At 35.3% G+C, this 16,296-nt stretch overlaps 1 protein-coding gene across 4 annotated transcripts in view; it reads right to left on the bottom strand.

The window, feature by feature from the left end:
* The window catches only part of LOC127837435 (flotillin-1-like), a 46,826-nt gene extending 32,565 nt beyond the window's left edge, over positions 1-14,261 (bottom strand). For 2 of the 4 annotated variants that reach the window (XM_052364556.1, XM_052364558.1), the window contains exons 1-3: positions 14,095-14,261; positions 5,293-5,368; positions 1,133-1,223 (exon numbers count right to left, since the gene is read on the bottom strand). In XM_052364556.1, the coding sequence (XP_052220516.1) occupies positions 1,133-1,223; positions 5,293-5,368; positions 14,095-14,140 (213 nt within the window). In that variant the 5' untranslated portion in view covers positions 14,141-14,261. Of the gene's footprint in view, positions 1-1,132; positions 1,224-4,564; positions 4,656-5,292; positions 5,369-14,094 lie in introns of all 4 variants that reach the window. The other 2 variants (XM_052364557.1, XM_052364559.1) reach the window with 2 other exon arrangements.
* Positions 14,262-16,296: the final 2,035 nt, after the last annotated feature.

The raw sequence follows: 16,296 nt of genomic DNA, 5'->3' as shown, positions 1-16,296 counted from the left end.
ATATGGGAAAGGGGTCAAGGTCATAGAATGCCTGCAGAGTGAAAAATGTGCAATAAATATCTATTTCATTATCATTTATATATCAGAGTCCTTATTTAAGTAATCAATATTATTAAATAAGTATTATTATACAAAATATTCCTTTTATGCCACTTTAAAAATATTCCTGTTATGCCATTTTAAGCAATCACTTTACTGCATGAGTTCATTATTTCAGATGTATCCATTTGATTAGTATAATGATATAAAATAACAATATTACATGTACCTAAAATTCAAATTATTGGTAGATTTAAATGTATATTAATATGTTTACACATAAAACAAGATTAGCATAACATTTTGCATACACACAGTGCAGTTATGTCAAGATAAGACATGATATATTATAATGGGATGTAATTTCTATCAGATATTAAAATTAAAACTATGAATCCACATCAATTATAACATGATAATAATTATGATATTTAACAATTTCTTAACAAAATAAAATCTCATTTCATTAACAAAAATTGAATATGAAACTCCATTTGATGGATGTTTGTTCCAATTTCTTACTGTGTAAGTTTAAACAATAACACACATAATGGGATTCAATTTTTCAAATATAATCATGAACACGCCAGCTTGTAACAAAATATGCCTATTTACGCTTCTGCATTAAATTGATCAAGTTTGATGATTATAGAATTACAATTATTTGAGTAAGAGAGCAGAAAACATTAATTTGGTCGATTTCAGATAATTTAATTGCCATAATTTATAATGCATATGATAAGTGAAAAAACAAACAACATGCAACTATTTAAGAGTGACATGCAGTAATATTTGGTTGCTGGTCTAGCTCTATTTTCTAAGTAGTTATAATCAGTCACAGCATTCAGTATTTTATATTACAGTGCAGGGGGAGGGGGGTATTAACCAGAACTTAAAATCCACTTCTGACTTGCAAAGATGCAATTGACTTCAAATACAAGTGCATTTTATGCTCCAATTCTTGTTATTAATGTTGAGCTACGCTAAGACATTTTATTTTAAGTGTCAAATACTTGTTTTATAGGAAATTAAAGCTTAAGCTTATCAGCTGGAAGAGGCAGATCAATTTTTTAAGCATTCACGCAAACCTTACCTGTGCTATTCCATTTACCGACACAGCCACGCCTTTTTGTGTATACACGTTATGTGAATCTATGTTCAATGTAATCACGTTGAGAGACAATCTGAAAGTAGCCAATTTATTACCAGGTTTGAAATAAATGCCAAAATTTTGAGACAAACTGCGGTGTGTTTGAGAAAGCACTTAAATAGCCAACCCCATGTGATCACTTAAATGATTTTTGGAATAAAAAAATTGAGATCAGCTCTCAACACATTGGATCTGAAATAATCTAATCATTATAACATCTTATGGCTGTGGCCGCGTACAACAAATGACCCAGTGCAATATACTTCTTTTGGTGTCAGTGGTCATGTGTACCTCTTAAATACAAAAATGGAGACAACTTCATTCAGTTTTCACTTTCAACATTAGAGATGTGTTTGTCAGAAACACAATGCCCCCTTGAAGGATGACCTTGACCTTTCACCACTCAAAATGTGCAGCTCCAGGAGATACACATGCATGCCAAATATGAAGTTGCTGTGTTCAATATTAAAAAAGTTATGAAAATTTATGGTTTTTATATTTTGACCTATGATCTTGACCTTTCACCACTCAAAATGTGCAGCTCCACGGAGAAGTTAGTAAGAGATTGATTGGAGAAATGATTTATTTTTTATTTTTTTACCTTGAAGGATGACCTTGACCTTGAACTTTCACCACTCAAAATGAGCAGCTCCATGAGATACACATGCATGGTAAATATCAAGTTGGTATGTTCAATATTGCAAAAGTTATCAAACTAAGGTTAAAGTTCTGGACAGAATGACAGACAGACAGACAGACACTTGTATTTTGTATGTGAAGTTGGCCCCTAGTAAATAACTTAAATAAATATCCCATTAACATTAATTTAGACTACATAAAGAACAGACCAAAGCCTATCACAGACTTAGTTCAACATTTTGGTGTTTACATGTATTCAGTACAGACTAATGGTTATTCCAATTCCTCAGCCATGCCAGTTAGAAGTGGATTTCATCAAGTTAGATCTCAGCAGAATACAGATATATAGGATCTGGCACGCATTGTCATATCATACCATATTGTATTAAACAAGTTCAGGAATTGTGTTAGTAAGCGAGCCTTAGGCGAGCTTACTAACAAATTTCCTGGACGAGTTAAAAAAAATATGGTATGATATGACAACGAGTGTCAGATCTGTTTTATCACATGCTTTTAAATGAGAAAATTAAATAAATATTTACGCAAACATAATGATGAATCCCGAATGTTGTTAACATTTCATGACAACATTTGATGTTGCAACGTCATTTCAGCAAAATAACAAAATGCGATTGGTCAATAAACAAAAACTAAGTCAATGAAAACGCTTAAAAAGTATATTACACATGTGTAAGATAAAAATATATGTAATGGTTATATTACATGGGAAACAGGGTATGACATGTGATAAAACTTGATACTAACTGCAACAATTTCAACACTAAAACTGGAAAACTGTTCTAAAGAAAGCAAACTGAACATAGGAGTAACATTTATTTTATTTGTGTTTAGGAAGGGAACAATTAAGTAATTGAAGAATACAATGTACTCTCATTTGATAAATGTTGAAATTGTTTATCAGAAGAAAAAAAAAGCTTACACAATCCAACCTCTCTAATTGGATATTCTCATCAGAAAAATTGTGCATACTTTGGCTATAATGATTATAATAATATTATGCTGGGTTGTAAACATGGATATATCCCAGGGATTGAATGATGGGTGACCCCATCGCCATGGGTTACCTGGGCGACCCCTGTGACCTCTATGGCCACACCCTTTTGTGTATATACATTGGAACTGGTGATGGTGAGGGTGATGACATTTAAGCTGAGCCTGAAAATGAATTAACCACCGCCTGCGAAATACCACTCCAGTACCACAGTCTATGAATGTATTTACTATCATGTACCTGTTTCAGCCATTTGACCACTGTATGTATGATACACACCTTGTATATTGCGTGCCTGTATCAGCTGTTTTAACTCACAGTCCCCAAAAGTTATGAGTACTTGGAGTATGGCAGTTATTTGTATCTGCATTTATTTGCAGCAGGTTAAGGTCATAGGACCATCCCACAGGGCCAAATATAAAACATTCCATGATTTTTCATGAGAACGGAAATGTTTTTACTGAAACCATCTCAATTGCTATTTTTAAGTTATTCATGAGTTTTAAACAAGAGCACCGCATAATGGGTGCCACGCTCGGCTGCGGGTGCAGTTTTGAATAGATGAAAGCTTGTCAGAATTTTTTTATTATTTTTTTCAGAGGTCACAGTGACCTTGACCTTTGACCTAGTGACCCAAAAATGGGTGTGGCATGTAGAACTCATCAAGGTGCAGCTACATATGAAGTTTCAAAGTTGTAGGTTGAAGAACTTTGATTTTAGAGCCAATGTTCAACACCTTGACAAAATGTTAAAGTTTTAGCACGACGCGGACGGCGGACACGACGAGCTGGCTATGACAATACCTCAGGTTTTCTCCAAAAACAGACGAGCTTAAAATGAATTAGTTGGTAGAAATTGCTTTTTTGTTTGAACCCAAAAAAGGTATGTCAGTTTATGCAAATAGGTTCTATGCTCTCAAGTAAATCATCACATGGTATTTAAGTCAGTTCTCATTTATCAAATTTCATGTTGAAATGTTGTATAGTATTTGTAATATAGCCCAGACAAGTTCCATCATTCAAATACAACAAAGGGCAATAACTCTTATTAAAGAAAGTGTATGGTTATGGTTCTTGTGCATGGCACTTCTCCTCATTGATATATATATTGAAATATATTCTTCTATGAAGTTTCATGTTAATATATTTTATAGTTTCTGAGATATAGCCCTTAAAAGTTTTGTGACAGATGGATAGACGTATGGACAACGCCATTTCTAATCACTCCACCTTTGGCGGATGATAAAAATGCCAAGAGGTTCTGTTAACAGTCAATTGCCACTTCCAAATAACAATATTGAAATTGTTGTGAGATTGTTTCAAACCCTAGCATCATGTGATCAATGTGTATTGTGAAAGAGAGGACTACATGCTTGTTCATATCAAATAATGTTTCGAAATATGATTAACTAGACATGTACCTTGGAATGTGTCTTTCGCAATTCACTATATACTTTAAACACCACACAAAGCCAATTTGCAATCTGAAGAGCTCATTGTGAACATTCCCAACTTACTCACTCAAGCATAATACATGTATATTACAACCAACAGCAATACAATTTACAAAATAAAGATTAACCACTTGCATCTATGTACATGTAACTGAAGCATAAAATAACCACTGAAGCCCTCACAACATATATTCCACAATGGACAAAAATCAAGAGTGTGACAGGGTGAGGTTTCATAGACTTTCTCTGCCACAAAAGCTAACAGACTTACTTGGGCTATTCCAGTGACGGATATAGCCACCCCATACTTGGTGTAAACCATGGGACTCTCGATGGTCAAGGTCATCATTCCCAAATTCATTCTTATATGGGCAGCAGAACAGAACATTCATTAAATGAGGTTACTAATTTCTTTTTTATTTATATGTGTTTTAAGGAAAAATTTGAAACAAATATAGTTTACCAAATGAGCTGAAGAAATTAGTAATATCTTAGGTTATAAGTTATAAAAAAGGAACTTATGTAATCTCCACTTTACACAACGTCAATAATGTAAAGTTAATTAGTTACCAAGTTACCAGCACATATTCATAATACTGCTTTATTTTAGTAAGTTTTAAGACATCTAACACTTTGTTCATATGCACGAAATGGATGTTTTGGTAATCCTTTTCAGAAAGTAAATAATCATATAATCATACATGTTAACAAGAGTGTAACTCTGGGAAAATAGGGGTTTATGAATGTGCGCAAAGTGTCATTCCAAAATACCATAGCAAGTGGGTACTGCAGACAACTCTTTTTACTTGTTAAGATATTTTCCATTTAAAGAAAGTCTCTTCTTAGCGAAAAATCTAGTTTAGACGGAAAGTGTAGAAAGTGATTAGCCTGTGTGGACTGCACAGCCTAATCTGGGACGACACTTTACGAACATGTATTTAACCCAAATATTCCCAGAGTGAGGCTCATATGGCTTTTTCTGTTATCTGTCCAAGTTACCTTTGCAGCTTCTGTATGATAGGCCACACAAACACACGACCACCAGGGATGTATTCCGACTGCCCCCTGCAACATCCTAGAAAATCAAGGAAACAAAAGACTTTTTAGGGTTGTTGTTTTTGCAAAGCCATTAATCACTACATTTGCTAGTACTGGTATATAATTTGATTGTATACATTATTCTAGCAAAGGGCTTGTGGGTTTTTTTAACTTTTGTTTTTATTTTGTATCGATTGGAGTGTCGTTTTCCGATACCTTATTCCAGTGGAATAAAAAAAGAAATAACTTAATCTCTGAACCAATGCTAACATGCAACAACAAATGATTAATCTACACGGAATAATTCAATTTCCGAGAAATACATGTCAAACATGTTTATTTGCACAAATTTAGCCATTCAAGAGATGCTAGAGCAATGTACATCAGGGATTTCAATTGAAGCAGTTTAGCCATTCAAGAGATGCTAGAGCAATGTACATCAGGTAGCCATTCAAGAGATGCTAGAGCAATGTACATCAGAGATTTCAATGGAAGCAGTTTAGCCATTCAAGAGATGCTAGAGCAATGTACATCAGGGATTTCAATTGAAGCAGTTTAGCCATTCAAGAGATGCTAGAGCAATGTACATCAGGGATTTCAATTGAAGCAGTTTAGCCATTCAAGAGATGCTAGAGCAATGTACATCAGGGATTTCAAATTGAAGCAGTTTAGCCATTCAAGAGATGCTAGAGCAATGTACATCAGAGATCTCAATTGAAGCAGTTTAGCCATTCAAGAGATGCTAGAGCAATGTACATCAGGTAGCCATTCAAGAGATGCTAGAGCAATGTACATCAGAGATTTCAATGGAAGCAGTTTAGCCATTCAAGAGATGCTAGAGCAATGTACAGCAGGGATTTCAATTGAAGCAGTTAAGCCATTCAAGAGATGCTAGAGCAATGTACATCAGAGATTTCAATGGAAGCAGTTTAGCCATTCAAGAGATGCTAGAGCAATGTACATCAGGGATTTCAATGGAAGCAGTTTAGCCATTCAAGAGATGCTAGAGCAATGTACATCAGAGATTTCAATTGAAGCAGTTTAGCCATTCAAGAGATGCTAGAGCAATGTACATCAGAGATCTCAATTGAAGCAGTTTAGCCATTCAAGAGATGCTAGAGCAATGTACATCAGGGATTTCAATTGAAGCAGTTTAGCCATTCAAGAGATGCTAGAGCAATGTACATCAGGTAGCCATTCAAGAGATGCTAGAGCAATGTACATCAGAGATTTCAATGGAAGCAGTTTAGCCATTCAAGAGATGCTAGAGCAATGTACATCAGGGATTTCAATTGTTGCAGTTTAGCCATTCAAGAGATGCTAGAGAAATGTACATCGTTTAGCCATTCAAGAGATGCTAGAGCAATGTACATCAGGGATTTCAATTGAAGCAGTTTAGCCATTCAAGAGATGCTAGAGTACTGTACATCAGAGATTTCAATTGAAGCAGTTTAGCCATTCAAGAGATGCTAGAGCAATGTACATCATAGATTTCAATTGAAGCAGTTTAGCCATTCAAGAGATGCTAGAGCAATGTACATCAGGGATTTCAATTGAAGCAGTTTAGCCATTCAAGAGAGGCTAGAGCAATGTACATCAGGTAGCTATTCAAAAGATGGTAGAGCAATGTACATCAGGTAGCCATTCAAGAGATGCTAGAGCAATGTACATCAGAGATTTCAATTGAAGCAGTTTAGCCATTCAAGAGATGCTAGAGCAATGTACATATGGTAGCCATTCAAGAGATGCTAGAGTAATGTACATCAGAGATTTCAATTGAAGCAGTTTAGCCATTCAAGAGATGCTAGAGTAATGTACATCAGAGATTTCAATTGAAGCAGTTTAGCCATTCAAGAGATGCTATAGCAATGTACATCAGGGATCTCAATTGACGCAGTTTAGCCATTCAAGAGATGCTAGAGCAATGTACATCAGCTAGCCATTCAAGAGATGCTAGAGTAATGTACATCAGAGATTTCAATTGAAGCAGTTTAGCCATTCAAGAGATGCTAGAGTAATGTACATCAGAGATTTCAATTGAAGCAGTTTAGCCATTCAAGAGATGCTAGAGCAATGTACATCAGAGATTTCAATTGAAGCAGTTAAGCCATTCAAGAGATGCTAGAGCAATGTACATCAGGTAGCCATTCAAGAGATGCTAGAGCAATGTACATCAGAGATTTCAATTGAAGCAGTTTAGCCATTCAAGAGATGCTAGAGTAATGTATATCAGAGATTTCAATTGAAGCAGTTTAGCCATTCAAGAGATGCTAGAGCAATGTACATCAGAGATTTCAATTGAAGCAGTTTAGCCATTCAAGAGATGCTAGAGTAATGTACATCAGAGATTTCAATTGAACCAGTTTAGCCATTCAAGAGATGCTAGAGCAATGTACATAAGGGATTTCAATTGAAGCAGTTTAGCCATTCAAGAGATGCTAGAGCAATGTACATCAGGTAGCTATTCAAGAGATGCTAGAGCAATGTACATCAGGTAGCCATTCAAGAGATGCTAGAGCAATGTACATCAGAGATTTCAATTGAAGCAGTTTAGCCATTCAAGAGATGCTAGAGCAATGTACACCAGGTAGCCATTCAAGAGATGCTAGAGTAATGTACATCAGAGATTTCAATTGAAGCAGTTTAGCCATTCAAGAGATGCTAGAGTAATGTACATGAGAGATTTCAATTGAAGCAGTTTAGCCATTCAAGAGATGCTAGAGCAATGTACATCAGGGATTTCAATTGACGCAGTTTAGCCATTCAAGGGGCCTTTTCACAGATTTTGGCATTTTTTAACTTATTCATTAAATGCTTTATATCGATAAATGTAAACATTGGATCGTAAAAGCTCCAGAAAAAAATTAAGAATAAAATTAAAACAAGAGCGCCGCATGACGGAGCAATATACGCCCGATTTGTGTGCCATTGGAGATGATACACTGATGATTGATGTATTTGTTTTGGAAATAAGCAATATACCCCCATACCACTTTGACGCAGGATAAAAAGTTGTTTAAAAGTTTCGGATGAATACAATTTGAATTAGAGTCCGGACAAAGTGGCGCCGTTGAAAATGCACTAATTGACCCTATGACCTAGTTCTTGACCCGACATGACCCATATTCGAACTTGACCTAGATATCAACTAGATGCAACTACTGACCAAGTTTGGTGAAGATCGGATGAATACAATTTGAATTAGAGTCCGGACAAAGTGGCGCCGTTGAAAATGCACTAATTGACCCTATGACCTAGTTTTTGACCCGGCATGACCCATATTCGAACTTGGCCTATATATCAACTAGATGCAACTGCTGACCAAGTTTGGTGAAGATCGGATGAATACAATTTGAAATAGAGTCCGGACAAAGTGGCCCCTTTGAAAATGCACTTATTGACCCTATGACCTAGTTTTTGACCCGGCATGACCCATATTCGAACTTGGCCTAGATATCAACTAGATGCAACTGCTGACCAAGTTTGGTGAAGATCGGATGAATACAATTTGAATTAGAGTCCGGACAAAGTGATGCCTTCCGCCCGCCGCCCGCCCGCCGCCCGCCCGCCCGCCAAGGGGTTTCACATAATACGTCCCGTATTTTATACGGGCGTATAAAAAGGAAAAGAACATTGCCCGGACCAGGTTTCGAACCAGTGACACCTGGAGTCCTGCCAGAGTCCTGAAGTAAAAACGCTTTAGCCTACTGAGCTATTCCGCCGAGTACACATGCTGAACGTATTTTATACCTTATATAAGCAATCTTCGTAGTTTCACAAAATTTAACGACAAAAAAAGAACTCTCCAAATTATTCAATCTTTCGCGTTGCAACGCTTTATAATTTTTAGGTTTTAAAATCGTAAAAAGATGCATATTATGGCTCTATTAGACCATGGTAAATGTTCAGTATTTCTGTTTCCTCACAAATATCATAACTAAAACGAAAATTTGCGAATCTGAAACAACTTTTTTCAATTTTGTCAATTTACCAAAGCGTGAAAAGATCCCTTTCAAGAGATGCTAGAGCAATGTACATCAGGTAGCCATTCAAGAGATGCTAGAGTAATGTACATCAGAGATTTCAATTGAAGCAGTTTAGCCATTCAAGAGATGCTAGAGTAATGTACATCAGAGATTTCAATTGAAGCAGTTTAGCCATTCAAGAGATGCTAGAGCAATGTACATCAGGGATTTCAATTGAAGCAGTTTAGCCATTCAAGAGATGCTAGAGCAATGTACATCAGGGATTTCAATTGAAGCAGTTTAGCCATTCAAGAGATGCTAGAGCAATGTACATCAGAGATTTCAATTGAAGCAGTTTAGCCATTCAAGAGATGCTAGAGCAATGTACATCAGGTAGCCATTCAAGAGATGCTAGAGCAATGTACATCAGAGATTTCAATGGAAGCAGTTTAGCCATTCAAGAGATGCTAGAGCAATGTACATCAGGGATTTAGCCATTCAAGAGATGCAAGAGCAATGTACATCAGAGATTTCAATGGAAGCACTTTAGCCATTCAAGAGATGCTAGAGCAATGTACATCGGAGATTTCAATTGAAGCAGTTAAGCCATTCAAGAGATGCTAGAGCAATGTACATCAGGGATTTAGCCATTCAAGAGATGCTAGAGCAATGTACATCAGAGATTTCAATTGAAGCAGTTTAGCCATTCAAGAGATGCTAGAGCAATGTACATCAGAGATTTCAATTAAAGCAGTTTAGCCATTCAAGAGATGCTAGAGCAATGTACATCAGGTAGCCATTCAAAAGATGCTAGAGCAATGTACATCAGGGATGTCAATTGAAGCAGTTTAGCCATTCAAGAGATGCTAGAGCAATGTACATCAGAGATTTCAATGGAAGCAGTTTAGCCATTCAAGAGATGCTAGAGCAATGTACATCAGAGATTTCAATTGAAGCAGTTTAGCAATTCAAGAGATGCTAGAGCAATGTACATCAGGGATTTCGATTGAAGCAGTTTAGCCATTCAAGAGATGCTAGAGTAATGTACATCAGAGATTTCAATTGAAGCAGTTTAGCATTTCAAGAGATGCTAGAGCAATGTACATCAGGGATTTCAATTGAAGTAGTTTAGCCATTCAAGAGATGCTAGAGCAATGTACATCAGGTAGCAATTCAAGAGATGCTAGAGCAATGTACATCAGGTAGCAATTCAAGAGATGCTAGAGCAATGTACATCAGGGATTTCAATTGAAGCAGTTTAGCCATTCAAGAGATGCTAGAGCAATGTACATCAGGTAGCCATTCAAGAGATGCTAGAGCAATGTACATCAGGTAGCCATTCAAGAGATGCTAGAGAAATACACATCAGGGATTTTAATTGAAACAGTTTAGCCATTCAAGAGATGCTAGAGCAATGTTCATCAGAGATTTCAATTGAAGCAGTTTAGCCATTCAAGAGATGCTAGAGCAATGTACATCAGAGATTTCAATTGAAGCAGTTTAGCCATTCAAGATGTGCTAGAGCAATGTACATCAGGGATTTCAATTGAAGCAGTTTAGCCATTCAAGAGATGCTAGAGCAATGTACATCAGAGATTTCAATTGAAGCAGTTTAGCCATTCAAGAGATGCTAGAGCAATGTACATCAGAGATTTCAATTGAAGCAGTTTAGCCATTCAAGAGATGCTAGAGCAATGTACATCAGGGATTTCAATGGAAGCAGTTTAGCCATTCAAGAGATGCTAGAGCAATGTACATCAGAGATCTCAATTGAAGCAGTTTAGCCATTCAAGAGATGCTAGAGCAATGTACATCAGGGATTTCAATGGAAGCAGTTTAGCCATTCAAGAGATGCTAGAGCAATGTACATCAGGGATCTCAAATGAAGCAGTTTAGCCATTCAAGAAATGCTAGAGCAATGTACATCAGGTAGCCATTCAAGAGATGCTAGAGCAATGTACATCAGGGATCTCAATTGAAGCAGTTTAGCCATTCAAGAGATGCTAGAGCAATGTACATCAGGGATTTCAATTGAAGCAGAAGCCTGCCTTTTTGATGCAAGTATTTTGCAATTTTGTCACTTTTGACTCCTTCTTATTATCTTCCTTGCATCATTTTGATGCAAATGTTACCATAAAACTTACATAAAATGTACTTTTTATTTCACTAAATGATGTTTTTTAGTTATGAAAGATATTCTAAAAGCTATACTAAGCAATAATTGAAGAGAAATCAACAAATATCCAGTAACAAAATATCTAGATTTCAGTAGTTTGGGGTACGGACATAAGCCCTCTCGGACATTAGCCCCTAGAACATAAGCCCCTAGGACATTAGCCCCCCTAGGACATAAGCCCTTTCAAAAAAGTGCACGCTCGGACATTAGCCCCAGGCATTCTTTCCTTTTTTAAAGTTAGTATTTTATTCCATTTGTTTTTTAATTTCATATGTAAATACAAACAATTATTAATATGTTGAAGTCTAATACATATATATATTAAAATATATAGCTTGAACCACACACATACATTTTAGTGTTTTTCACAATGTCTTTACTATTTTACTATTACTATTGGTGGTTAATCAATTAACTATGAAGTATTTTTTAATTTGAAAGATTTTCATATTTTTGTTTCTTCTTTAACTACAAGATACAATCAAAATTGAATATTTATTATTTCATAATAACAAGGTAACAAGATTGCATAATGATGTTAAATTGCATAATCATTTTTCAACGGACGTCCTAAGGGGCTTTTGTCCTAAGGCCAGTAAGGGGCTAATGTCCTATGGGGTTTTTGTCATAGGGGCTTTTGTGCTAGGGGCTAATGTCCGAGAGGGCTAATGTCCTACACTCCAGTAGTTTGACCCCTGAAAAGTTCATTTGACCCCTAAACATTTCAAGCACAGGGTCATTTGACTCCTGGTGTTCAAAAAATATTGAATTCCCTGTACATTATTTGCATGGGTGACCTAGCTCATGTGACAACACACCTAAGAAAGAGTATTCAATTGTGATTGGCAATAAAAGTGTTGTATTTACACAAAAGAAGTTGCATTCTTCAATTTAAAAATTAGGAGGAAATTCTTGAAGGGGACCAATAGAATGTATTGAATATGGATAAATTTTGATTATTTGATTTAAAGCAAGATTTTGAAGAAAAAAAATTGAATGCAGTAAAACATTTTTTTCATCATTTTTTAAATAAGTTTTAATTTTCAATGGTAGTATTGATATTAATAAGAATTGCATTAGCGTGATGCCATCACAAGATTATTGTTTTAGATGTTAACAAATATCATGTCTGAATAAGGCCAAAAAAAAGGATCTGTTTCTGGTCTCCATGGGAAAAAACAGGGTCGGTAGGTAGGGATTTTTTTTTCGAGTACTAGAATGGAAGGCTACTAAAGCTTTTAATAAGAAATACATGTATATATATGCTTTGTTTGCTTCATAAAAATCTTATATGAACGATTTTTTGTGATTTTTTTTGGCGACCCCAATAAAAAGTTGAGGGTCAGCACAGATTCGGAAGACACGGTCGGGCGACCCTAAAACGACCTATTCATTTTTGCAAAAACATACACCAGATACGGGGTAGTTCTTCTTGAATTCTCTGAGCTTTTATGAGTACATACATACAGCTCAAAGTTCTTCTTGAAAACCGTTTTTTCATGTCAAAAATATATGTCTCACATATTTCTATAAAATTGAGTTAAATTAACCTCATACATCGCAACAAACACAATATACATTATAACCAACATCAATTTGAATTTGCGAGTCGTTTGTGGTGAAATAATCAAAACAAAAACTTTATGCAAAACCAATATTAAACCGAAAGTGGAAGTTTTGAATTGAAATTTTGATAAATCTTAGGAATGTAACAGAGACAATTAGTGTATTATGATTGGTAGATTTTATACCAGATCAATCTCACGGAGGATTCCGGAAATATTTGCTAGCATATTTTTGAATTCGGAATACTTTTTTTCCATTGCAAAAAATGACAAATTTGAATGAATCATTGAAGTGTTTGATACTTTGGATAAATATCAATATTATGCAAGCACACCATATCATGTAAGTTGTTTTAATTTGCGCATATATTTATGATCTGTTTGTGTTTATTTATGCCAGAAAATAGTTTATGTTGCTTATTTTAAAGATTAAATTGCCGCCTGGATTCAAGAGGTAGACTTGACATGAAATATGCTGTTAACAGTTGCCGTTTCCAACGACCGGTGGTGTAGTGGATGAGGTGTCCGCCTAGCGATCGGAGTTTGTGGGTTCGATCACTACTCCGGTGTGTTCTCATTATCTGCTCCATAGACATCAAGTACTTGTTTTTCCCAGGAAATGGACTTGACAGTGTCCATATCTGCCTATAATACTCGAAAGAGCGGTTGGCAGTAAACAGAGAAAGATCAGGGACCTACACAAAGTATTTGTATAGGTCCCTGGAAAGATAGACCCGGAAGGTGAAACGCTGGGAGTTGGATTATTCAATTTATTGCAACAAATACATCAGAGGCAAAGTTTACAAATGTTATATACTTGTAACGTTTTTCTAATTAATGTCTATGGTACACACTGTATCTGATATTGATTTAACATGTTAACGTCACTGAACAATGTGTAGTTCACTAAGACTCTCAAAAAGAGAGTTGACATGTTGATGGATTAGGAGATGTAAACAATATTTTAATGATAAAGAAAGGATACTGAATTGTTCGGTTTAACTTCGAAATCTGCACCGCAAATCAAATGCAAATGAAGCAATCACCATATATTTACCTGAAACTACCATCACTTCGTTGGGTCCACAAGTTTCGAAGCCCATTTTGATTGTTTAATGCAGAAACTGGAAATAATTCTCTTGCGAAATGGTCTCACTTCCGGCTGCTCGGTTCGGTATAATTATGTTTGTGAGTTTTGATTGGTCAAAAATAATTGCGAAATCCATAACAAGAGTCATTTCCCCTGGCTAAGGTTAAACTCCAGTCCATCACATACCTGGGACCAAATCTTACTTTGCGTATACGAACGTTGACGAGTGACGTCACGCGCACCTGCTAAATGACCCGAGTTTCTACTGGAGGGCAAAAAGCGCATATACAGAAGCTCTATCTCAATATCTATCTCATAGTACTGCCTTGACAAAATCAACGTTTTAGTTGATAATCATGCATAATATCAAATATAATTTTAATTAAGATGTCTGAAAAGACATAAGCATGCAAGGAACTTTATTTTTGAATAATATTGTTATTATTTGTTTTTACTTCAAACGAACTCGGGAGTGGAAAACCATTTAAGAGCACATACGGTATATGGATACCACAAAATTTCTCTACTTGCACTTCTTTGCGACCATTTGAAGTTAAAACAAGTCTCAGAAATTGTAATTCTTTCAGAATAAAATAGATTTAATGAACGAAAACAATTGAGGATGAAGACAAACAACAAATAGATAGATTTTATCTTAGCAACATACCTGTATGCATGTAGTAACCTCTATATGTCTAAAAAAACTAACCTTGTTACACATTAAATAAATTTTATCGATTAATGTTATTGATTTATTTAATTGTTACACCAGTTTTGACACTCTGTGTTGCAGCATAGGTGTTAAATTGCACCTTTGTTCATCACAAATCGATTATCTCGTTATGATCGGAGACCGTCCAGACAAAGACAACAGGGTGTCATAAACCAAGGCACATTGGGTCCATGCCATAAACCACATGTTGCAGACGATTGTCTGTTCATTAAACACAATTCACGATACCTCCATGACATCTCTTGGCATTTTGAGAAATCAGTAAAGCCAAATTTTAAAGCAAAAAAGAAAAGTGGCTTCAATAAAATATTTCAACATTACAAAATGACAAAATCTGTCAGAAATGGATTAACAGGAACTAGTGCATTATATTAGCCAGTTAATTGAATCATTATAATACAGTGTTCAATAAATATAATTTTAACATATTGTGCAGTATTACTGCTACGTAATTAAGGGATCCGGAAAATGTAAACTTCGCTAGTACGTGTAAAGATTTTACGTTACTTCAGTGTACACAATACCATCATGAAAAGAAGCTATCACAATATGGTAAAAAATACTTGCGTTAAAGAAATGAAATTTATAATGTGTTTATAATAGAATGCTAGACTTTAAATTATCACTAATTATCACTAGCACGGACTCTAGATGACAATATACGCTCCGTGTCACTAGTAAAGAGATTTCAATATACATGCGAAGACAATTCAATTTGCATAATATGCAGGTTTTTTTCCGCGTTTGTATGATAAAATTTATTAACATTGGCATTCAATGTTAACGAAACGAAAATTTATTGATTGGAAAAGTATATAACCATAACATTTAATTTTTTTATGTATTCCGTTTTTGGCTTTGTTTGATAATTGATTAAATGCACCTCTTACAAGCTGATGAAAAAAAACCTATCCATACCACTAATAATTATTATCAAATTAATAAGTGTTTTATTATTTTTGCAATATCATTTATTAAAGTCTTACTATCAGAAACAATAAGGCAATTTCATTGTTTTGTTTTGTGGGATTGTCAGTATTTAGTATTCACACCACGTTTACTCTGATGCTTATAACTACATTGTTTTTATGAAGAGGGATCGATATATATATGTGAATATACAATTATTGGAACTAAATATAATATATTAGCACTATTTTTTTTAAAGATATTCATTTTTATTTCGCATTTGTTATAAAATTTTGACGAAGCAAAAGCCCTTTATACATGCTTTACGTTACTGTAACCAGTGTTTTTGCCCTCCAGTCAATGCGCATGCGCGGAAATATCGAAATGTAAACAATAACAATCAACGTTCGTATACTAACGCCTGAAACAGAGGCCTATGGATAGGTTCCTGCTGAAAAACACGGACATACTTGCGCTTGAGCATTTCACGTGTACGTCCGTCCGTCCCGAAGATGAAACGCTTAACT

This window comes from Dreissena polymorpha, chromosome 7, assembly GCF_020536995.1.
Source record: "Dreissena polymorpha isolate Duluth1 chromosome 7, UMN_Dpol_1.0, whole genome shotgun sequence".
NCBI classification, from domain to species: domain Eukaryota; kingdom Metazoa; phylum Mollusca; class Bivalvia; order Myida; family Dreissenidae; genus Dreissena; species Dreissena polymorpha.
This window is presented reverse-complemented; position numbering and strand designations above follow the sequence as displayed.